This window comes from Rhododendron vialii, chromosome 12a, assembly GCF_030253575.1.
Source record: "Rhododendron vialii isolate Sample 1 chromosome 12a, ASM3025357v1".
NCBI classification, from domain to species: domain Eukaryota; kingdom Viridiplantae; phylum Streptophyta; class Magnoliopsida; order Ericales; family Ericaceae; genus Rhododendron; species Rhododendron vialii.
In genome coordinates, this window is record NC_080568.1 from 6,202,182 (window position 1) to 6,227,755 (window position 25,574).

General features: G+C 36.9%; 1 protein-coding gene and 1 long non-coding RNA gene across 3 annotated transcripts; one reads left to right on the forward strand and one right to left on the reverse strand.

Moving 5' to 3' along the window:
• Nucleotides 1-1,234: 1,234 nt before the first annotated feature.
• Nucleotides 1,235-14,222, reverse strand: LOC131310286 (benzaldehyde dehydrogenase, mitochondrial-like). Of its 2 annotated transcripts, none has more exons than XM_058337222.1 (11): nucleotides 14,071-14,222; nucleotides 6,645-6,779; nucleotides 6,337-6,479; nucleotides 6,080-6,233; nucleotides 5,755-5,984; nucleotides 5,167-5,256; nucleotides 3,070-3,243; nucleotides 2,846-2,983; nucleotides 2,363-2,500; nucleotides 2,210-2,271; nucleotides 1,235-1,676 (listed from the first exon to the last, which is right to left on the reverse strand). In XM_058337222.1, exons 1-11 carry the CDS (start codon nucleotides 14,159-14,161, stop codon nucleotides 1,403-1,405), a joined length of 1,629 nt encoding a protein of 542 aa, XP_058193205.1. In that variant the 5' UTR covers nucleotides 14,162-14,222; the 3' UTR covers nucleotides 1,235-1,402. The 2 variants fall into 2 exon arrangements, with proteins under 2 accessions (XP_058193205.1, XP_058193204.1); XM_058337221.1 differs by lacking the exon at nucleotides 14,071-14,222 and adding an exon at nucleotides 8,071-8,230.
• Nucleotides 7,548-8,156, forward strand: LOC131310287 (uncharacterized). The gene is made up of 2 exons (XR_009195168.1): nucleotides 7,548-7,658; nucleotides 7,698-8,156. It is a non-coding gene; the product is annotated as an uncharacterized LOC131310287 (long non-coding RNA).
• Nucleotides 14,223-25,574: the final 11,352 nt, after the last annotated feature.

Consider the following 25,574-nt stretch of genomic DNA (forward strand, 5'->3'; position numbering starts at 1 on the left):
CATTACCCTTTATTTTTCTCCTTTTTGTTCCTGAGGAAAAATCTTCTTGATTGATTCATTCCAAATTACGTGTCTAATGCCAGTCAACTGTCAAAAATCTGTGCAATGGCTAACATTCAGCTGCTTATTACGAACTACCTTGTTTTGCCCAAAGAATGCCAAAACCAAGTTCTTGGGGAGAAAAGTAGACTTTGTTAGGTTTAAGTTTTGAGTTAGGTTTTTGGGGTAACGAGTGGAGAGAGAGAAATGAGAGTAATAATTAAAGAGAATTTATTGGGGACCGCAAACAAAGTCGGGCTGTGTTTGGATCTTAGATTTGTCGTGGAAATGTGAATGGAAATGAAAGCGAAAATATCGTTCTTGATTTTTATTCTATTCACATCCAATGACAGATTTGTCCAACATAATAATAGATAACAATATACGAATTTTAGCTTCGTGAACTAACATAGGTGTCATCCTCTCTTAAATCGGTTGCTCTAATGTACCGACCATGGATTCGTCAAGTCAAGCCATAGCACCTTACCTTCTTTCTCCTCGTTTGCAACATGTCTTCGTATGACGAGCCATCCACAATTACAACGCATTAACTGTTTGCACTCAAGTTGACGATAAGGGCTAGAAACGGGCAACCATTCAATCTTTAAATCATTCTTTTTAGACTCGTAAGAATCCTTAGAGTAGGATTCCAACTCGGGATCTTGGTATTTACTGTCGCTGGCTTGGGTATCTTGCAGATGTACAAAATTTGGCAAAAGTAATTAAAATTGAAACGAGGACAACCGAATCATTGCATTGGCCATAAATTTGCATAAATTGTATTACTGCAGCTGTTGGCACAGAGTTAACAGATACTTATATAGACCCATTTTGTTGAGTTATCGAGAATGGTGAGCTAAAATGCATTGGACAAAATTGCAATGAAGTAAAAATAAATAAAATTTAGTTTTGCGTTAAGTTGACAAAGAATTTAGCGGAAAAATTTTAAATTCCTCATTTGTTACAACCATTTGCAGGAAAGCGTTGCCCGATAGAAAAGTTGACAATTCAAGAAAAGTTATAGAAAAGTCGATTTTTTCATCCTTTCGTATAATTGAACGAGCCCTCAGTCCGTTTTTGGAAGAGTGGAGTTTCATCTTTCGATTGTATATAGGACTTTCCCCACTTAATAGTAAACAGTCATAGCTAAGCCCAATTGTACTGGGAAAACACACACACACTAGACTGCTCACAATTGGAAAAATTGGAAACAAAGTTGCAATTATACCAAATGATCCAGTTTTATCGTGAAAGCAAGAATTTGATCATCATCATCAACCCCATCATGCAAATCGGACAAACAAAAAAAACCATCTCGGATTTGGAAGCGATCTCTTTATTTTTGAAGCACAGAACACGAAGGTTATAGCCATGCTGGATTCTTCAATGGTGTAACGACAGCCTTCACTTGCAAGTAGTTGTCAAGACTGTAGACACCCTTCTCTCTGCCCTGTCCACTCATCTTATACCCGCCAAAGGGAATCGCTGCATCAAATATGTCAAAGCAATTAACCCACACCGTCCCAACTCTCAATGCCCGTGTCAAAGTGTTGGCAGTGTCGATGTTTTGGGTAAAGACTCCAGCAGCCAGTCCGTAGCGAGAGGCATTCGCTCTTCGTATAACTTCACCGAGATCCCTGAAAGTCCAACCAAGAAGATTTTTGAAGTAGCGGAAATGGCTTATGGGCTGTTTGGTTGCGTGAAGAGAATCATTTCCAAGTGATTAAGTAATCCAAGTCGCTCAATACATAACCACGCTAATTTGCTGGCATCACTCACTACATAGTACATAACCAATCTAATTCGTGTTTTTTGCTTGTTGAAGTACAGTACGTAGCGGATCAAAAAAAAAAAAAAAGTACAGTGCGTAATATCTACTCAATCTCATGTTTCAAAAAAAATTTGATCAAATTTTGTTTTCATGAGAAGAAGAAAATTTTGTCGTTTTTTCGGCTATTTTCTTTCCAACCCCAAACACATCTTATTATCTAATCTAAATCTATAGAGCTACTTAAATTCCCTGGTTCAAATTCAAAACAACCAAACAGGCGCTTGGCAATTATATTTATGATCATCAAATACGTACCGTATGTTAGGTTAAGAAGTGTGTAAGAGTGAGGGAAAGGAGCCTTCTATAAATGGGATTTTCAGAGAATTGTTTGTGACTCACTTGTATTTCAAGATAGACTGCACTGGACCAAAGATTTCTTCCTTTGCTATCAACATGTCATCCTGATATTAACCAACATTTGTGTTAGTTATAGTGAAGAGTCCATATTCAAGATGAAAGAAATAGCAGGGTTTACAAGGTGACGAGATATACCTGAACATTTGAGAACACAGTGGGCTTAATATAGTAACCTTTTGTGCCAAATCTCCCCCCTCCAGTTTCGAGGGTAGCTCCGCCATCGATACCAGCTCTTATACACCTCAGAATCTTTTCAAATTGCTCTGAATCAATCTAATTTGGATGAGCAAAACTTGATAAGTATTTCCAAATGTATCTGAATTCTTTACTAGTACTACTAAATTTGTACTACTGAGCAGAAGAGCGAATCAGCAACTTTGTGCAAAATAATTGACCTTTAGCATGAATATAATTTCACTATGATTGTGTCAACTTTTTGGCAAAATTTGTGCATCGTCTTTTTACTGCACAATGTAGCTTTTTAGGTACTTGCAACTATAAGCTAGATCCACAGCTGTGGATGTAGTTTTTCCAAAGTACGTACTGAACAGGATTCAGATATTACGAAATGCTCTTGATGAATTTTTTATTTATCAGCAGATGCTCTTGATGATTTACCTGAGGCCCTTGTTCAATTCCACCCTTAAAAGGATCACCAACAGAACGTTGAATAGCACGTGCCTTGGCTTTCTCTAAAAACTCATCATATACACGCTCATGTACGTATGTGCGAGAGCCAGCACAGCAGCATTGTCCCTGCAGATGATAGTGCATATACTTATCTCAAGAATGATTTATTTCTTATATGATCCTCCCATTAACAGACATTTAAATGAACCAACCTGGTTAAAGAATAGAGCAAAGTGAGCCAGTTCGACAGCCTGATCCACATCCGCATCCTCACATACAATGAAGGGAGATTTCCCGCCGAGCTCCAAAGTCGTTTTCTTAAGATTGCTTGTAGCTGCCAATTGGAGTATAATTTTTCCGGTTGCTGTTGATCCAGTGAAAGCGATCTGCACCAATGTAAACTTAAGTTTAACTTAAAAGGTCCAAGGAATGATATATGTTTTTGGACTGGTATACCGATTGCGAAACATCAAATTCATCTGAAGGTATATGGTGGTCCTCTAGAACTGTCACCAAAAATGAACGAAAGATTCTCAAATTCTCCTTCCATGGTAAATCAAAAGTTTATCATGGTGAATTGCACAAGTACGGTAGAGTATCTACCACTTTGCCACAAGCTATGTTTGCATGTTGGACTGTGGAACGGCAAACAAGTCAAACAGACAGATGAATATATAGCTCATATTAGAGTAAAGAAAAACCCAAAAATGATGTACTCCCTCCGTCCCACTTTGTTGTGTCTGTTTCTTTTTTTGGACGTCTCAAAAAATTATCAATATCTCTTAATTTATAATATTTTATATATTCAATATGGATCTTGTTTGATAGATCTGAATTAATTCTTTTAAACAAATATTTTGAAATTATAAAAAATTTATAGATTGTGAGATATATACAACTTTTTGTGAGGTGCCAAAAATAAAACAAACACAACAAAATGGGACGGAGGAAGTATAATGTTGAACTTAATTGTAATGAGACAACAACAATGTGCTTTCTCTTGCCCGTCAAACTTGATTTTCCCATCAAAAACTTAGGAACGACCTCTCTTTAGTCCCCCATATGATCTGGATAATATGAACAAAACAGGGTAATAATTTGCTCCAAAAGATGATATGAGGCCCTAAGATATACCACACAAACCAAGATGGGTAGGAAAAAGATCCAGCATTGGTTGCCATTTACCAAAATCATAACATAAACAAGCTTGGAGACGAGCTGCAGCAACTCCTAAGAGATCGATACCCAAAACTACTGAAAATCCTTAGACAAGGAAACCACATACGAGTGAGCTTAAAGCATCCCCATTTTACCCAATGCCAATTTCCAATACCAGATTTGCAACTCAAGACAAGGAACCTAGACTGCCTTGCTCTATACATCAGCTAGGAATGAAAGTTATTTTAGCAAGTACCATAAACATTTTTTTGCACTAACTTCAGTTTAGAGCAACTACAATAGATTGTGGCATTCTCTATGTATTTTAACAAGGAGATACGAGCTGTCTACTACTTGTGTCCTCATGGAGCCTCATCATCGTACGAGAAGCATAGAAAAAAATCCATCGGATGAATTTACCTTATGCGCTTCATCATATGTGTTACTGTGTTCATTTCACACCTTAACTTCATCGTTAAACGCTTATACTGAATATTACAACTTGGTTTCAGCTAAAGGTCTAAACCAAAACCGGCAAGCATTAGTTATAGAAGCTTAGTTCAGAGACGAACAAATGTAATTCAATCCTAGAACATACTTAAGAGGACTCTGTTAGCTTAAAGAAACAAAATAATGTGCTCATTTTGGAAGGTCAAAAGTTATCAGAGAACAGTAATCGGTAAAAGTAAACGGTTTTACACACATCAAAATTAATCAAATGAAGCACCTATCTCATGAGCCACAGGAACAAAACTTTGATATAACATACTAATTTCCAGAAAAAAGAAATCAAATCAATAACTTTTGTCTCGGACAAGTTTAAGAAACAAGGATTTCCAGTCATTCACATCTCGATGCCTTAATATTACTTTGAGCTCCCTTTCACCCTAGATCAAGAAAGTGTTTTACATTTACTGAACCAGACAGAGACAAACTTCCCATTTGAGGCATTCCAACAGTATTATGGCTGAAGATTCATCGAGCTGATAGTACAATGATAGCAATTACATTTAATGGATAAGCAAATAAGAAAATTCATGTTCGATGTTGTATTAATAAATTATAAGTAGATATCCTCAGCCAGACCAGAACAATGTGATTGCATAAAGAAACACACACACACACACACATGTATATATTAACTTATAAACCTTGTCAACATCCATATGACTGGCTAGAGATGCACCAGCAGTGGGACCGAAACCAGAAACCACGTTCAGAACACCTGGAGGAAGGCCAGCCTGTCCAAAAGATAATCTTCTGAGAAAACATAATGAGATGATACATGTGTGTAGTACAAGCACAAGATGGAGAAAATTTTGATTTCATGAGATAGGTGCTTGGAACTTCTATAGTTCTATCAAGTAGAAGCAAAATTTGATTTCAGTCGTTATTCCATGATGGGTTCTAGCTACTTCTTTCATTATTATATGGTATCCATCTTTGACATGCCAGATGCCAGACATCAGACATCGCTGCAGTTTGTATTAGTAAATATACAATAAAGCTATCATATGTGTTATGAAAGTTGGTGTACTACATCAAAATTTGGTTATACAAATAATTACTTAATGTGTCAAGTCAGGGCTAAAGTTGGAAAATCCGTCAATGAACTAAGAGTAAAATGTCAGGGACCAGGCCCTGCAGGTCGTGAAATTTACCAAAAGATGGGGGGCAAAAACACTCGAAAAAAAGAAGTTGTTTAATGAAGACGACAATATGTCTGAATGATAAACTACCTCGTGCATTAGTTTTGAAACGTAGAGAGCAGACAATGGGGTCTGTTCTGCTGTTTTTAGAACAACAGTGTTACCACATGCTAATGCAGGTCCAACTTTCCAAGCAAACATGAGAAGAGGAAAATTCCAGGGGATAATCTGTCCAGCAACGCCAATTGGTTCACGCAGCGTTTGCACGTGATATGGTCCATCAGCAGGAACTGTGAGACCGTGAATTTTATCTGCCCAACCTGCAAAGTTTGCATATAAAATTCTTAGAACATCTTCCTAAAGAACAGGAAACTAGAACAGTTGCAAATATTGAAGTTTTTTCTATTTTACGTACCAGCATAATACCGAAAGAGGCGTACAAACATTGGTACTTCAATGGTGGCAGACTGTTCATATGGCTTCCCATTATCCCAAGTCTCAAGTGCTGCAATTTCATCATTATGCTTTTCAACCAAATCAGCAAAGCGCAACAATATCCGAGATCTTTCCTGTATACAATAAACGAAAGAGTTATTACGTATATCTAAACATATAATAAGCAAAAGATGAATTACAAGCGAAAAATAGAGAAATGAGATGAGATATGGTTACATAAGCAGTCATTTTGGGCCATGGTCCTTCATCAAAGGCCTTGCGAGCTGCAGAGACTGCTTTGTTGATGTCTTCTGCATCACCTTCAGCAACGTCAGCAATCACCTCCCCTGTCCTAGGATCCAAAGTCGAAAATGTTTTCCCTGATGCCAAAGTAAGCTTTAGATATCTAGTGTTTAAACTTCAAAATGGTAGCTTATAGATTCATCGAGTAACTACATTAGGAGACATAAGACCGAAAGACTTCTCCTTGCCATAAAAATTGAAAATAAATAATCGCTGTTATTATCTGAGCACGAAAATCTCACCAGATGCTGCATCTACAAATTTTCCATTGATAAGGAGCTGAGTGTGGTCTATTGTCAGGGATGGCTTGATTGGCTCCTCAATAGCAGCAGCAGTGCTATATTTCCAGCCTCCTCTGCCAAGGTAAGAGTTCTTACCTAAGAAAAAAAATTAATTGCATGAACTAATCAGTAAATGCACACTCTAACGACCATGAAACAAAACGTCGGTAAAAAAGTGAAAAATTGAGCATTCCTCAATGAGTAAAGAAAAACAGAAATTTTCCAAAAATCAGAATTATGCATAACATTGGAGATTTGTATTACACTTGATGAGACTAATACTAAAGGGAAATAGTCATATAGCAATATATATAAATAAATATCCGCACAAAATATTTCCAATGGACATTCGATCTGGCCTGTAAAACTTTCAACCAAACACCGGGCATGTGGGCCCACTTAGATATATAGTCCAATCTGATGCTCCTACCCGATCAAAAAAAGGAGCTCTTAGAATACGAGGAGAGAATCTGAGATGGTATATTCAAACAAACTCTTTACATTTGATCAAAATCAGCAGGAGTTCCATGATAGACATAAGTTCATCAAATTCATAACAATTAACAAGATAACTGGCACAATTACACAAACAATATACGTTTTTCTATGGATGTGAAAAAAAATTCCAATAATCAGTCAAGCTTTCTTAATTAACTGCCTGTTTGTTGAATCTTTCCGGTCCTTAAGCGATGAAAAATGCTATTGCAGCTACATAACAAGCAGTTCGAGCATTTGCGTCTGACAAAACTACTCTGGGTGATCAACCTGTCTTTCTTTTTTTTAACTGGGGATGATCAACTTAGATGCAACAAATCAACTCGATCAGAATAAGTGGAAACAACAGTCAGCAATCTTCAAATCGTTTCGGAACATATGCGATGCAAAACCTAGGAAAATGCAATTTCGGTTATATGAACATCTAATGTTAGCTTTGGAGCCCAGCCTTTGGGACGGTGGATTTGGTCCTCCAGATTAGTCATGTATGCGTAAACCGGCCCGGCCCGGCCCGGATAGGACATATGAGTTATCAGAAAAATAAAAAGAAAATAAGGTTCTTCGAACATCTGAGAGATCTACTACGGATGATCAAGTTAGACTCAACAGATCAACTACATCCGAATTTCGTGGAAACAACAGTCTCATTTCTCATTCCTTCCGATTCACCGATCATCGATCGTAGACTAAACCGAAAAACAAACGATCAATTTTTTTTTTCTTTCTAACTCACGCGCACGGGCTAGCTTACGCACAGCTCGATTAATCCCGGGACCGATTCCACCGTCCACCACCAGCGACTAGCAGGGCCCAATTAAAGCCGGGACGGAACCCCGGAACAGGGGCAACAAATTTACAGTGATGGAAGACAGATTTCTGTGATCGCGTTTACCTCGAGAAAGTAGAGGAAGAGATGAAGAAGAAGAAGAAGAAGAAGAGCGTAAGGAGCGAGAGAGAAGCCTCAAAGCCGCCATTTCTGAAACTTCTTGCTTCACTCCGTAGAGCTTTAAACTCTCTTCCTATGTTTATACTGTACTTTATATAGGAGTAGTCAATAGAGGAGTTCTCGTAATTAATAGTACCAAAATGCTGCTGGTACAGCAGCTTTCTGTACAGATAGCGCGTACAGCGCCCATTTGGGCTCGTCTCGGGTCCAACAAAGATAATCGGAGCCGGTCATTTTGTTCAATATATTTTTCTTAAGGTCCCTGCAAAAAATCAGCTCCATCCAACATCGTTAAGAGCGTTTGCGAAGCATTCAAAATTGCTTTAGAAATTTTTCTAAGCAATTTTGGACGCTTCGCAAAAGCTCTTATCGATGTCGGATGGAACTGATTTTTTGCAGAGACCTTAAGAAAAATATATTGAACAAAATGACCGGCTCCGATTATTTTTGTTGGACCCGAGACGGGCCCAAACGAGCGCTGTACGCGCTGTCTGTGCAGAAAGCTCTGTACCTGTAGCAGCATTCTTAATAGTACTACGACAAGTCAAAAGGTTTACTCAGAAGGATATCCGACAGATTTGTAGTCTGGTTTAGGTCCCGTTCCAGAACACTTTCTTAAAAAATACTCCCTTCGTCTCAGTTTACTTGTCATTTTTTGGAGTTCGTGACACTTTTCAATTAATTATATCTTGTAATTTATAATGTTTTAGGTGATTTCGAAAATATTGAATTAAAGAACAAATCGAGATCTATCAAACAAGATCCATATTGGATATAAAAGTCATTACCACTTTAATGATATAACTAGTTTTTTAATCCAGTTGGAATAGAACTGGGACAAGTAAATTGGGTCGGAAGGAGTAAGTACTTATTTCATATTTTCAAACTCAAAAATAATGTAAATGAAAAATAATTTTTCAATTTTTTTTTGCACTGTATTAAAGATCTCAATGAGATCTATCAAACAAGATCCATATTGATAAGAAAATTATTTGCATAAGCACATGATTTTTGAGCTTGAAATTGCCTTCTTAAAAAATAACTACTTATTTTTGTTTCCGAAACGGAGCTTTAGACCCCTTTCGGGTCTTAGAAAAAAAAGTGACCGGAGTCGCTCATCTTCATCGAAATGCTTTGTTTAGGATTTCTGGAAAAAAATGAGTCCAATTAGATATCCATAAGAGCATTTACGGTACGTCTAACTTTGCTTCACAATTCATGTTTGAATTTTGAGAAATTTTTCAGTGCCTGGTGGATATATCTTACGTGGTACCAACTCGGTTAAAGCTGGGTAACGGACACGAAACACGATAACACGATACAAACCGGACACGAAGTTAACGGATTAAGGTTGAATATTTCTGACACGAAACACGAAAATGACAAGACTCGAGAACACGAATTCTAAATGGGTTGGGTTCGGATTGAACACGCGAGACATGAAATTGACACGATTAATACGGTTACTAACTTGTGTCACCCATTAACATGAACATATAATCGGGGCGGTTCTGGGGACACCAAAAAAAATACCTAAAAAAACACCTCGTAGTTTCCGATCAAGTTTTGATGATCCGAACCGCTCAATGTGATCAGAACGTGATTTTAAGGGTACCCGCGAGAAATCAGCAAAAAAAATGATCGGAAAGGGCTTGATCCGAAGAGTTTTGAACAGTTTTTTATTGAACGGTTCAAATAAAAATTGCTCAAATCAAGCATTTTCCAGTCATTTTTTTGCTAATTTCTCGCGGGCACCCTTAAAATCACATTCTGTACACATTGAACGGTTCGGATCATACAAATTTGATCGAAAACTATGAGATTGAGATTATGAGTATTTTTTTGGATATCGTTTGAACCGTCCCGATATAGAATATATTGTATATATGTAATTCTATATAGAGTTGGGCAACTGACTCGATAACACGACACGAACCAGATACGAAGTTAACGGGTTAAGGTTGAGCATTTCTGACACGAAACACGAAAAATGACACGGCTAGAGAAACACGAATTCTAAATGGGTCAGGTTCGGATTAGGTGGTTTGTGACACGAATCTGACTGACATGACACGAACACGACCCGACACAACTTGTTACCCAGGTCTACGCTCAGCACATCCCGGCCTTCCAATACACTTTTGGAAAGTTCGAATTGAAACCATCTCTCTCCTCTCACCCCAACACTTTCTCTTTCCAAATTTGAGCCGTCCAAAAATATAATGGACAGCTTGGACCCGCCGAGAGGGCATCATGTGGTACCCACCCGGCATTGAAAATTTTTTCCTGAATTTTAAGACAAAGTTGTATGTATCGTAAACACCATTACTGAAAACCAATTAAACTTATTTTTTTAAAAACAACCCTAAAAAATAATTTTTAAATAAAATGACCAGCTCCGATTATTTATATGCAGAGTCTGTGTTGCTACATCTGTAATAGTGTTAGTGTAGCATCTGAATGGTATTCTCAGCGATTAAACTGTGCACTCTGCTTGATGAGGGCCCAGCCCACTTGGGATCTAGTCTATCCAAGTATCTTATCCACGTCGGAAATCAAAAAAGGTTTCTGTTTTTTATATCACGTGATATATTTTCACAAATGCTACATGCACTACAAATTTTCACTATATCATTCACTACATTCTTTATGGGACTCATTTCGGGTTCAACAAAAAATACAGAAAATATAGGGGTGTAAATACAATGAGTACAAATTTTAAAACGACAATCTCACAGTACTTATAAGGGGATTTTGCATTTACACCTCCCGGACTATCATCAATTTGAAGATATACCTCTTATACTTCAAATTTAAGCACTTACACTTTTTATACGTAAAAATATAGGGGTGTAAATACAAATTCCCCTTCTTTCACTTCAAAGTACAGGAGTGTAAGTGCTTAAATTTGAAGTACAAAAGGGTATGTATCTATAAATCGATGATAGTACAAGAGGTGTAAGTGCAAATTACCCTACTTATAATTACTCTTTCCGTTCTTTTTTAAGTGTCAAATTTCGAAATTCCAACTTATCAAAGAAACAAAATCATTACACCTTTTATATCGACTTTTATATCTATTTTTCGTACTTATCCTCTGTAAAAACATTATTATACTTTTATTTACTAACTTTTCAAAACGTAATTTACGTTTATGAATAAAATAAAAAATATATCAAATTTTACACATTAACTTTACAAAATAGATACTCCTATTTTTTAAGGAACAACCTAATAAAAAAATGGCTAAAGGAGTAGTATATGGAGTACTATACTCTTATATTACATAAATCTAGGCCAACTGCCGTGGATGTTGACCTGTAATTATGGAGATCAAATCAATCCCAATTTTTAAAATAAACTTTTTACACATTGACAACTGGGTTGTGCACTTAGGCCCCGTTTCAGAAATCTTCTTAAAAAATAAGCAGTTTATTTCACATTTTCAAACTCAAAAATAAAATAAATGAAATTTTTTTTTTGCATCGTATAAAAGATCTCATCGAGATCTTCCAAACAAGATCCATAATGCATATTTTTAGATTTCAATAAGTCCATAATTTTTGAGTTATAAATTACCTTTTTAAAAAATAAGTACTTATTTTCGATTTCGAAACGGAGCCTTAATTTCCTTTTAATTGAATGAACTGTTAAATGAAATAATAAACAATTACTCACTCGTCTATGTTTGTTATCTATTTTGGGGTTTCAAATTTTTTAAGGGGCATCATGATTACTTTGTATGATTTCATGTCTTTCTGATTTTACCCTTCAATGAATTAATTTAATATTTGGAGACAACAAAAAAAAGAGTAGGTGCCGTTCCGGTTTTTTTGAAAATGAACTTTTAGAAAAAAAAGATAATTTCAAACTCAAAAATCATGTATTTACACAAATAATTTTTCTACCAATATGGATCTTATTTAATAGATGTCATTGAGATCTTTTAAGCGGTGCAATAAAAATTAAAAATATATTTGTCATTTACATTATATTTGAGCTTGAAATTATCTTCTTTTTAAAAAAAAAGGTTTACGCGTTGACTTTCATATTATTGAATCAAACCCCGCAACTTCATCACCAAATCTGTATAAAGTTACCTTCACCTTCACCAAGGTGATCAAAATTGCTCTCTAATAAGTGTGCCGAAATTCCATGTACGTGTATACATGGAGAAGCATATTATTATTATGAAGGGAACAACTTTATTTGGTGTGAATGTTAATTTTGAGGCTGATGCATATTTGGTTCTCTAAACTACCCTTTTAACTACTCTTAAAGAAACTGCTAAGTAGAAGGGAAAATAAAAAAAAACCGTCACCAGTTTATTCTCCCCTTTCTTCTACTTTCACATCTCAAATATCATTAGGAAATTTATCTTAGTTCAACATTTCTTCATCTTTTCGTTCTTTTTGCATAATAATACAATTTACACCCGTAACGCGTGTTCCAGGACGCCGCGTCCAAGAGACGAGGGATTATTCAGTGCTACGGTGATCCAGGGACTTTTTTTCACAGTACATTGATACGGGAGCCATATATTTGGTAGTAAATTGATACAGGAGCCATATATTTGGTGATGGATGTATGATAGAGAATGCTTATAAAACATTACATGTGACAGTACTCCAACAGCAAATAACGATTTTGAGAGAGAAAGAAATCGCATGAGTCACCAACGCAACTTGATGTGACCGTTTCATCAGCCAATCATGACTGTTTTGTACTTACCATGACCAATGAACACTGGGGCTGCTTCTTTTTTTTTTTGGGTAAATACTTGGGCTGCTTGGTTGTAGTAATTGTTTGTTTGTTTATTTTATGTGTGAATTTAGATGCAAAATAAATAAAAATTCAGAGATATAAAAGTAAAAAAGAATGCAGTCAACCACCACTCTAATATGTTTATTCTCATCAAATTTGAAAAATAAAAAGGTCATTCATGATAAGTTTAAAAACTATAAAGGATAATCCTGCAAAAACTAGACAGAGAACAATATAGAACATGTATTTTTTATTTTTTTTTGGACTTTTCTTGGGAAAAGTTAGTGGCAGATTGCAACAAGGCATTTTGAACTTTCCGCGGGATAGATTAAGGAAAATGCTAAAAACAGTTCCACTGACTATTAATAAGCTGGGAAAATGAGAAAAAAAATACTTTTTTATGTGTGTTAAAAGGGCCTTTAAAAGTGCTTAAAATGTATCAAAAATTACGGGGGGTTTTTAATTATTACCTTATTGACAACATTACCGATAAATTAATAGAGAAGGGGTTGATCCACATTTTCAAAAGCAATAGGAATTTCATGGCAAATCCAAGTTCATAGAAAGGAAAAAGAAAATTCCAAAATAAAAGAAGAATAAATTTTTTACACCGCCGGTGTAAACATTTGTTTCTTTTAAATCAATTACATCACGCCATGTTGTAAAACGGTGGTCCCAATCAATAAAACATGGCGACGTGATACAATATACGGAGTAATTGATTTGGAGGAAACAAATATTTACACCAGCAGTTTAAAAATTTTATTCTCAAATAAAAAACCTAGGAAAATGCGACTGATTATTTTCCAGTATCAAGTTCTTTAATTTAACATCTACCAGTAGCTTTGGGCCCACCTCTAATAAACGGTGAAATTGCTCCCCAAAATTAATCAAGGTACGCATAAGTAAAATGGTCCGAACATCTAAATTATAGAAAAAGATTTTCAAAAATTTGAGCTCTGGATGATCGGACTAGATTTCTGAAATCGACTCTGTCCACATTGAGCGGAAACAGCATTCGCATTTCCCAGTTACTCCAGATTCACAAATCAAATAACGATCGGTTGTTCAATTACTCACATTGTCTCTCGACTCATCGAATCGAGAGACAAAGAAGATGAACAACAAATTGAGTACTAGTATAAGAAATGAAAGACGGGTTTTGTGATCGTGTTTAATTACCTCGAGAAAATAGAGCAACAGAGGAGAGAGAAGAAGGACGAAAGGAGCGAGAGAGAAGCCTCAAAGCCGCCATTTCTGAAGCCAAAAGCATTCCTCGGTGGCCTACACGGCTGCACGTCTGAACTTATTTATAGAGTTGGATCGGAGTTAATGCCGGAAGTGAAGAAACTGAGTGGGTATATATACAGGGGATCGGCTCCTCTTAAGGAAAAACAACTTGGATACAACCTGTCCACGGGGTGGGAAAGCATGCATTTTTTCCCCCCTCAAAGGAAACTAGGGTGTGTGATACATCTCACGCAAATGATCTAAATCGTTCATAATTTTAAAATAAAATTTTCTATTTAGTTGCAAAAAACAGCTCAGCTGGTTAATGGTAAGTAATTGATCCAATAAAAAATTAGCCTAGGGTCCACTATAGCATGTTTATAACCCACTGGGTCCATTGATCAAGTTTCTAACCCACTAAGTCCACTAATATGTATTTGGTAAGGCATAAAGTCCACTACATTTAAAAAGAGAATTATTGACTGACAGAATTACCCTTCCATTCAAATCCCATCAATTTAGCCCATTATCCTCCCATTATCCCTTCTAGTTTTGAAATCAAAATCCCATCAATTTAGCCCGTTATCCTCTCATTATCCCTTCTAGTTTTGGAAATCATGCCAATCACGGGTATCTCTCTCTCTCTATTTGGAATGTTGATCACGCCAATCACGGATATACTGATCTTGATATAGATTCGTATGTAACGTTGTTGTACTTATATAACGTTATATAACAGTCGAAGATTCTCTTTTTCTGATACACTATGTATAACGTTATTATACATATATAACGTTATATATTCTCCTTTTTAAGAGTTACATATATCTTTGTAACGTTGTACAGATTTTGATATATGACCATGTATTTCGATTATTTGATTTTTTTTATTACTGAATAAAAATATAAGGTTATAATTGTGCTTTTCATAAATCACTTATTAATTTGGTCCGCGCAACGGCCTCTCTGACTTGCTTTCAATATATTTGGAATTTTTTGAATAAATATATAAGGTTATATAACTTGTATCATCATATAACCATATTAAAAAGCATACTACGTAGAACCATCTATTCACACACAGTTTAACCAACATTGATATATACTGTCAATCGACATTGATATAACCATATATACTATCAATCGAATTCCTAACTTAATTCAACCATACCATACACCAACCTATCAAATATATATAACCATATATACCCAGCGTTCACTTTTTGTTTTCTAAGAAACATATAGAATGGATCGAATCAAACGGAGGAGATTGACGGCAATGGGGATGAACCGAAGGGTTTCGACGGCGACGAGGATGCAGAATGACGGAGATGAATCGAACGAAATCGGAGATTGATCGACGGCGACGAGGATGTGAAACAAAGGTGAACAACTATGACGAGAATTTGACGACGATGGAGAAACAAAGCCGAACAACTGCGACGAGCGCGACGGCGTCCGATCGAAACGAAGGGCAATAACGGCGACTATTGGTGAACGAGATCGACTGTTGGTGGACGACGGAGATCGTTTGAAGACGACGACAAAGAACGCCGACGACAACAGACGATGAACGGAAGAGCAAATCGTCTCCATTTTTTTCCTCTCAGCCTGGTTTGTTTTGGAAACGGGGGGGAGGGGGGGAAAGGGGGGAAGGGGGAGGGGTTTTATAATGGGGACTGAATTTTTTGGATAGAATTTTTTTGAAATGGCTAAAAAAATGGGGCAAAATATTTTTGAAAAGCAGGGGTATATTAGACTAATTGGGGTTATTATATCTTTACTAATAGGCTAGTGGACTTAGGAGGTTATAGAATTTAGAAATGGACTTATGGGGTTTGGAAAGTGGTATAGTGGACTTATGAAAAATTCTCCCTTGATCCAATTGTCTAAATTTCAATAAAATTCATTCAAAATTCAGGATCCTAAATTTTGAATGAAAGATTTGATCTAGTATATAGAGTTTTCTAATTGAACTAATTTTTTACAAAACAACTACAAAAATATTTTACAGTTAATGAACGACTCAAATCATTTTTATAAAACTCCAAAGTGGGTCTTATACACCCATCTATGCGAATTGATTTATTGCAAAAATATTTTACTTTACTTGTGTCCCATTAGATGAGAGACATATCAACTATACTATGAAGAAAGATGAGATATGGAGTGTGTCGTTAACCACAATATTAATATATGACTGTATTAGTATATCAAATGTGATGTGATCTCAATAGTTAGAACGATATACTAATTTGATACGACCTCAATTGTTAAAGTGATATACTAATATCGTGGTTTTTTTTTTTTTTTTTGATCATTTTTTTTTTTTTTTGATCAGAATACTAATATCGTGGTTAACGTAACACTTCATACCTTATCTCTCTTCATCAATCTCCTTTTTATTTAAATTAAAAGTCAATAAATTGTTACTCCAAGTCTCCAATGAGATGATTAGATAGGCCCACATGAAAGAGATGGGTAGAGAGAGAGAGGGAGGGAGGGAGAAAGCGCATGAGTTACCAACCCAGCTTGATATGACCGTTTCCTATCGGCCAATCTCGTTCTACATGGTGTGTATCTTTAACATTGTACTTACGCTGACCAATTGAATTCAATGGGGTCTGTTTGGTTGTACTAGGAAACCACACATTCAATGTGTGTGTGGTACTCATTTTTATTGCAGAAAGTGTAAGGATCCCGACCGAATTCCTGACGTCTCGCCGAGCTCATTTTGGCCACTGGACAGCTGATCGGAGCAGACCAAAAATTCTATAAAAAAAATCGAGTGTGGGCGCGCGGCCCCGGAAATTTCTAATTTGTGAAAATCGGGTGCGGCGCTTTTTGTTAGAAAAAGCGCGGCGAAACGCCTCGATTCGGAGTCGCCACTCGGGTTTTAGCGGTAAGAACACCCAAGGAACCGAACTTGAAAACGTTTGCCACGTTTGTTTGAGTTTGAAAAAGGCATAGACAGGTCCGTCGTCACCTTTGATATCTGAGGTTCGGGAGCCAGGTTACGAGAGGAGAAGGGTTTTATAGCACCCCTCTCGCCCAATCCGGAGATCGGTCTCTACTTGGGCATTTTGTAAAAGCGCTTGCATTTTTCTCTCATTTGATCATTTTTTAGCCAGTTAGGGCGGGGGAACAGTTAATGGGGATTAAAACTTTAACAAGTAGTGATTTATGTGACAAAAATGCTTATGGATGGCTTGATTGCAATGCTAAAATATAGATTGAGAACAAGCACTGAGCAAACTGGACAAATTGCAGTACGCTGCCCCGCAAGGGCGTGAGCAAGTTCTACCAGCATGCACTGGACGAGCCACTGCATGTTGATACGACCTGCGCACGCCACAGGGAGACTGGCGTACTCCACTCATCTGGTTTCACAGTCCTTGTTTGCAACCCTCTGGGCTCTGGAAAAGGACCAGCGCACTCCCAGGACAAACCATGCAGTTAAATAAGCAGGATATATACATTTACAGACAGATGAGATGACTTGAAGCCATAAAAACAGACAAGAAACCCCCTAAATAATGTGGGGACAGAAAGGAGGCCAAGACTGAACTAAGATGCAAAGGCCAGCCACTGGATCCTAGCTTTAACTGCCGTACGCCAGTCATGGACTGTCGTACGCACGTTAAACCCTGTTCCAGTACTTGGCTTTTGCATCATCTGGGCTCTGGAGCATGACCAGAAGGATCCCAGGGGCCTTTTAAGCAGATAAGAAGCGAGTATTAACTACTACATCTAAACAGTTCTAAATATACAGAAAGCGGTAAACTGGTTATTTAGCATGCAAGGGTGACTGACAGAAAGATAAAACGACAGAAATGGTAGTCCATGATCCCCACGCCAGTAGTGCTCGTTCTACCATGACTGGCGTACGGCATATGCTTACTGGCGTGCGCCATGTATCACCTCATACGTTTGTCGTATTTTGCCAGCTTGAGGCCAGGACTAGTATTACTTACTAGCCTGGGCCTCACTAGTTCCCCTCAGGGGTCGAAAACAGAAAAGAACGTAAAGGTGGTATACCTCTTGGTATTGAGGTTTGGTGGTTGTGTTGAGCTTTAGAGATTGAAGATGGAGGCTGTATGGTGACTGAACATCAGTGGGTGTATGGAAGTGGACTTCCTTCCTTTCTCTTTCAATAGAAGAAGAAAAGCAAGAAGAGAGGAGAAGGGAGCTCTATGCTTCTTAAAGAGACTAACCCCTTGCAAATGAATGCAAGGGGGGTATTTATAGAGGGGGAGTGACTGAGATCAGTCTGGTGCTAAGGCCTGTTTGGCTGGTTAAGGCAAGGTTGGAGCCTCCCATGCATTAAATGCATGGGACTTGCCTTGATGGGGGGTGTAGGAGAGAGAGGGAACGTCTCTGCCGAAAATAATCATCAGGGACGCTGTAGCCGACGTCAGGGTGGCACAAAAGTCCCGCCCAAGTTGCTGCATAAAGTTGATTTGACTGGGTTTGACTGGCGTGCGCCATTATTAACTGGCGTGCGCCAGTAAAAGATGGGCCACTGGTCGATGACTGACACGTGGCAGATGACTGGCGTACGCCTTCAGGACGCTGGCGTATGCCAATTGGGTTTTGCTGGGGCTGTTTGGCTCTGGTTTGAAGGGTTTGAAAGGGGTTTTGAGAGAGGTTCTGGACGCTCAAAGCTCAACCACACCTTTGTCCTTAAACTGTTTTCGACTAAGATCATCATTGGGGAAATAAAAGATCGACAAATAACGTTATCTGGACAGTCCAGAATGGGGTGTCTACATCGAGTGGGTCTTCGCGATAATCAACGGCATCCGATGTGTGTAGGTGGTCGATCCAAACACTCCATTTTTTTGTAAATAGTGTTTGGATCGACCACCTACACACATCGGATGCCGTTGATTCCCACGCAAACCCACTCGATTTTTTTATTTTAGAATTTTTGGTCGGCTCCAATCAGCCGTCCGGTGGCCGGAGTGGACCCGACGAGACATCGAGAATTCGGTCGGGAACTGTAGCACCATTGTTTTTATTGTAAGTGTGGGTGTGTGATTAAATGTGTATTTTTGAGAGGAGTTAGAATTTCCGATTGTTTATTTCGTTTGTTAATTTTGTGGATGAATGCAGATGCAAAATAAACAAATAAAAATTCAGAGATAAAATAAGTCAATAAGTAAGTTCTATCAAAGGGGATCTTGAAGGCGTATAAAACAAAAATACAAAGGATCAATTTTATCGGTCCGAAAATACATGAAAATAATAAACAAAATACCACAAACAAAATAAAAAATAAAAGTCGTCTAGAGCCAAGACGCTGGAGTCAAACCCGCCAATCACATTTGTGAGGGGGGGTTAGAGTGGAGCAGCCAAGTGTGGAGCGACCATGTATGAACATAGAGCTGAAGCCGCTGCAGATGTCGTCACCATCACCGCTAAACTGGTTTCAAGAAACTAGATCTGGCTCCTGAGTCCAAAAATGATGGGGAGAGTGGGAGGTCTCAGCTCCCTAAGGAGAGAGTCTCAACCACAGGTCTGAAGAGAAAACAGGAGGAGATGAGAAGTCTGGAGATGGAAAATTGAGAGGAATAAGTCTCAATCACCTCACAATCATCTCTCTAGACTGTTTTCTTTCCACCCTCTTTAGTATTAAAATTGGAGTACTGCTATGAGTACCGACTGCCCCCGTAGGAAAATCGTACCGACGGCCGCGCCGGGCCGTTTCCGACCACCGAACGGCTGATCCGAGCCGTCCAAAAATTCTTAAAAAAAAAAATTGAGGGGCCCTTGCAGGAATCAACGACATCCGATGTGTGTAGGGTGTTTAGATCAAGCACTCAACACACATTGGATGTCGTTGATTCTCGCGAGAACCCCTCAGTTTTTTTTTGGATGGCTCGGATCAGCCGTCCGGTGGCCGGAGACGGCCCGGCACAGCCGTCGATACGATTTTCCTACTGGGCGATTGGTACCTAGCTATATCATTTTCGATTAAAACTGCCAAGTTCCCTCACTTTTTTCATACTTTTTGATCCAATTCCGAATCAGAAGAATAATTATTTTGCTCCGACACAAACACTATTCATGTACATCAAATGAAGTCCAAAATCAGTTTGATCGGACTCCATTTTATGTATGAACCAACCGCATATGTGCTCGAAAAAATAAAGCATAATATGGTTTGAAACTTATAAAGTCTATTTTTTATCTCACACAAACACAATTCATTCATACATCAAACGAAAGTTAGATCAAACTCATTTTTGACGTGCATATTCTTTTCGATGAGTTCTACAAAATGAAAATGTACCCAAAATAATTAAAAAATGGAGAGGACTAGACATTTTAATATCAGAGGGGAACTTGGTTTGTGTTTATTATTTTGCCAAACGGTATACATCAGTGGGGTTTATGGGAAAGTTAGTAAGTTAACAATTAAAGGAAATTTGAAGTGTCTCCATAGATTTGAACCCCAAACCCCCCTCTTGAGAGCCAAGAAATATAATCAAATGTGGCTCTGGACCTTTGGTACGTGTTATTGATGCTGTTGCAAGTTTGGTAACTTGCCTTGGCGGTCGACCCCCTTTTCACTAAATTTTGTGCAATACAATTTATTGGCTTTTGTAAAGTTGTTTATACTAAACTCAAACTTTTTGTTAAAAGATGAGTTGTTTTCACTAAATAAAAATATCTAGCACATTTTCTCTCACAAACGCCCTATATATTTTCTACAATTTTTCATTTAGTGGAAACAATTTAACTACTAATAGCTTACCGAAAATGCCTCGGGTGCTGTATGCAGTAGTATTGGCTATAAAAATACTAGGTATGCCTGAAATATGGAAGTTCAATTTTGTTCACCCTTATGAAATATTGAAGGGAGCTGAAACTCTGACAAAATGGGATCCACTAATTTTGTTTCATTTTCACTTTTTTTCATCGGTTGTTTTATTTTAAATTTGGGGCCGCTTCATAGAATCAAGATTTAATTTATCACACGGTTCTCTCTCATGTGGTTCCTTAAAAAGTTGGCCTCGCCATGGTTTCAAGTAACAACAATCCGTTCTTTTGTAGGTCTCAATATGCATTTCATCTAGGCAAATAAATCAGGTTGATCGGGCATCTATAAAAGCTTGGTCGAATTGCATTATATGAAGAGACCAACAAAACTGGTGCATATCATCAAATAAAATCATAGTGAATAACCCCAAGGGTTTGGCTTAATATTCTATTCCATTTTACCAAAATTCTGAAAAGAACGATGGATCCCTCTAAAATATTCACCCATGAAGTACAAAAGGTTGAAGAAAATAGAGAGTAAATTATAAAATCCCTCCTAAATATGAAGATTTGGTCTCCAAAATAGAGATATAAAGCTTAATATAAGATGCTTTGAGGAGTCTCCATATTTGGAGACCCAAGCAAAAATCTCCATTTTCGAGAAATTAATAAGTGTGATTGGATTTTTTTATTTTTTATTTTAACTTTGAGACTTTGATCTCCAAATAGAGATTAGGAAGACGGTTGGAGATTAAACAGAAACTCTAACAGCAGGGGACCCACTTCATGGAGAATCAAGATTTTACTATGACTTTGTGATCTCTCATGTGGTTTCTTTCTGTGATATAAAATTTAAAATTTGGACTCGCCACGGTTTCAATTGATGATGAGCCGTTCATTTTGTAAGTCTCGATTTTTTTTTTCATTTGAGCAAAAAAATCAAGTCGGTTAGACATCAACTAAAACTTGGTTGGATTGCTTGCATTATATAAAGAGACTAGCAAAAACAGTTCAGATCATCACATAAAGTTACTGTGAAAAACCCCAAGGGTTTGGCTTAGTACTGAATGCTTATAGGACTTAGAAGTTTGCTTACTCTTTAGTCTTTAAGGTCTCGGCACCTATTGTCAACACTACCTCACCCGTGCTTAAGCGTGTCAAAACGATCATGAAAGGGACTGTATCGATTAATTCAATACTAATGCTATGGGTGCCGACCAATTGTGCACAGACAATGCACAGTTTGGTGTGGGGGGCTAGCTTCGGGTCTCACACAAATGATTTGAATCGTTCATTAATTTCAAAATAAATTTTTGAATGGCCCTGTTAAAAATTAGTTCAAATAAATACTTACTTGTAAGTGTTTGATCCAATCTTTCAAATTTTCATTCAAAATTTAAGATCCTGGAATCTGAATCAATTTTGAATCAAAATTAAATAATTGGATCAAGCATTTACAAATATTCCATTGAGTTGATGATTTGCTAGGTCACTCAAAATATTATTTTGAAGTTAATGAACGGATCAAATTATTTGTGGACCTACACACTAATCTATGCACTATATATGTACGAACGATATTCATAGTTGAATTTTTAATTCGAAGTGCGTGAAAACTGCCCTCCAAGCACATTTATTATCCAAAAAATACTCCATTAAAAACATTATAAATAATCACACCTCACCTGAATTTTTAATTCGAAGTGCGTAAAAACTGCCCTCCAAGCACATTTATTATCCAAATACTCCATTAAAAACATTATAAAGAATCACATCTCACCTCACCTCAGACGGAACAAACCACATCAAGATTTGTCACATGGGATGGTCCTTTTCTCCTTTCTATATTGTACATTGACTTCCATTTAATTTGTTTATGAAATCTTTTAATGATTTCCAGCTCACTCCATGTACCATTAGAGTTTTATACAACAATTTTGATGTACTATATTATACTGTAAACATAATTATATGTATCTTCCCACAACGAGTCTTATTATATTAGCCAATGTGCATCAGATGGAAACTAGATGTATAGAGATCTGAACAACACAACAGTGTCATACTAGGCTGGCTGTTTCCAGTATTAACTTCTCACTTTTTCTTATAATCCAGGGTGTTCGGGCAACTGACGCGCTCTTCGTGTAATTCACGAGGATCAACTCCATGTATTAGCCTCGTAATTAAGAATTAGCATTTAGGAAGTTTCGAATTTAAAATTTTAGAAAGAGCAGACCACTATAATTTTGAATAAGCAATGCTATATATGGACACAATTGTTTTCAGAGCCATTGAATACACATGGATCTACATACATTAAATGGCTCCGAAATGTCGGGAGTTATGTTACTAAACTTTTTGAACTCTCAATTCACCATCAAGTCAAGCCCTCACGTTGACTAACTTCTCACTTTAATGTTCAAGATGCTAATAAAATATAGTCATTCATATCATGTGATACAAGAAGGCAATTTGGCAACTCTCAGTTCACAAGGAATGAAAATAACTTAAAACGATATTAAGGATGTGTTCCACTAACTAAAATTTAAAGATTATATATTGTGAGAGAATGACTTGTCTCATAAAGCAGAAAATAAGTACTTAAAAATAAAAATCTTAGCAGAACGGAACCTAACTTATGACTACAAAATTGCTATATCAATCAAAGACTTAAATACTATAATAGTGGGCCACGCAACGGCCATAAGAAAAGAAAAAAGAAGAAGAAGAAGAAGCTTTTGGAGTACTTAAATGGGTTGTAGCGGTCAAGTATCGACTATAGCGGTTGTAACACAAAAAAAAAATCTAATATGAAACAATAGACATGCGTGTGATTTTTTAGTCTCACTGTTATATCAAAAACTGTAACGACCCTGATTTTCTGTAAATAAAAATTTCGTTAAATATTTGAATTTCATTTTAATTACTTGGATTGCTTTTGAAATTCCTTTTTAATTTCTAATAATCCGTCATAATTAGATTTGAGACTTATAAAATTATATCTTTTCGCACCAAACAATCTAGTCATTTTCTAAAGACAAGTATGCTTATAGAAGCATTTGTATATTTTCTTAATGAGTAAAATAAAATCTTTAAATTATATTTCTTGGCTAGAAATCCTACTTGGCAAGTAGAATTAGCTTCCAACCGATTAGTTAGAGAAACTGAACTACCAATTCATTTAGTTACAATTTCCTAACCGTAGATGGACCTTTTTAACCATCTTTAAGCCTTATGAACCATTAGGCCATTAGAGGTAATCATTATACTAATGACTAGTCATTTCAAGGCCATACCTATCATCATTACCTCATTACCCATTGGTTAATAATTGTTAGGTAAATTTTTATCCCTTGGACAATGAACATTAGATTGCCAATGAATAGGTGATTTGACTAGACAAATCATGGACCATAGGAAGCCATCATTTTGCTTCCAAAAGAAGCAAACTTAGCATTGTCATGCATGCCAACCTAAGACTAATAGCCCTAAACCTATTAACTACCCTCCAAGGCTTACTTTCCTAGATTTTCTATAGGTATATATATACATACCTACATACATAGTACAAAAGGGAGAGAGAGAGAGAGGGAGGTTGAGAGAGGGAAAAAGAGGAGTGAGGTGTGTGCTTGTGTAATGTGCACTCCAAGCTACCCCTTTAGCCTTAAGCTTATTTATGACTTGACAACCCATTTCTAGTCACTTTCAAGCACACCACCTAGCCTTTAATTATCCTAGAAATTGACTACAACCCAGCCTAGGATTAACTAAACATGGGAAGACTACGCATTAGCCTAGCCATTATTTTCTTCTTACTTACAAGGCTTGCCAACCCAGGGTATAATTACCTAGAATCTTCTTTAAAGGCCTAAAAACCATTCATAATAACCTAGGATATGACCTAGAATGAATTTGACAAGTGAGGGGAAGATTTAGCATACTTAAAAGTGTGATGGGACAAAACAATGAGAGGAAGAGAGAGAGAGGGGTGGCCGACCATATATATATATATATATATATATATATATATATATATATATATATATATATATATATATATAGAGAGAGAGAGAGAGAGAGAGAGAGAGAGAGAGAGAGAGGAGCCCAACATTTTGCTATAAATAGCACCTCATTCTCACCATTCAACTCACACCTTCCATCTTTCAACTTCTCTATCTAGAAATCCTTGTGTTCTTACTTTGTTCTTCTTTGTTCTTAGTGTTCTTGAATTCTTCTTGTGTTCTTCAAGAAACTCATCTAAGACCGCCACTAGACTGTCACTCGACCACCCTCTTGATCCAAAAAAGTTTAGTAGTATAGTCAAGAACTAGTTTCGAGAGAAACCTTTCTCTTTCGAAGCTACCGGAAGCTTTCCGTAAAAAGTTGCTCCGTCCAACGTACTTACTTTTTTCGTAGCCGCCCTACCGCCAAAAAGAACGGTAGAATATCTCTACTTACTATCTCTAGTATAAATAGAAGTTAGATTATTGCTTATAATGTTTGGAATGCATGATAGTTAGTAAACTTATTTTGCTAATGGTGGTATGAACATATTGAATAATTGACTTTTACTCTAATAAACATATGTTGTTTTGAACTTCCCACAAAGGAAGAAAGAACAGCTTTCGAAAAATAAGACTTTATCGTTTGATAGAAGTATTCGTGTTTTAATCTTAGGATAGTTATGAGCA

Coding starts and splice junctions, on each gene's coding strand:
- LOC131310286 (XM_058337222.1), bottom strand. CDS start 14,161: ATGCTTTTGGCTTCAGAAATGGCGGCTTTGAGGCTTCTCTCTCGCTCC. Junction 5,257..5,754: donor TTTCAAAACTAATGCACGAG/GTAGTTTATCAT, acceptor TCTTTTGGACAG/GCTGGCCTTCCTCCAGGTGT. Junction 1,677..2,209: donor CAGTCTATCTTGAAATACAA/GTGAGTCACAAA, acceptor TTGGACTTTCAG/GGATCTCGGTGAAGTTATAC.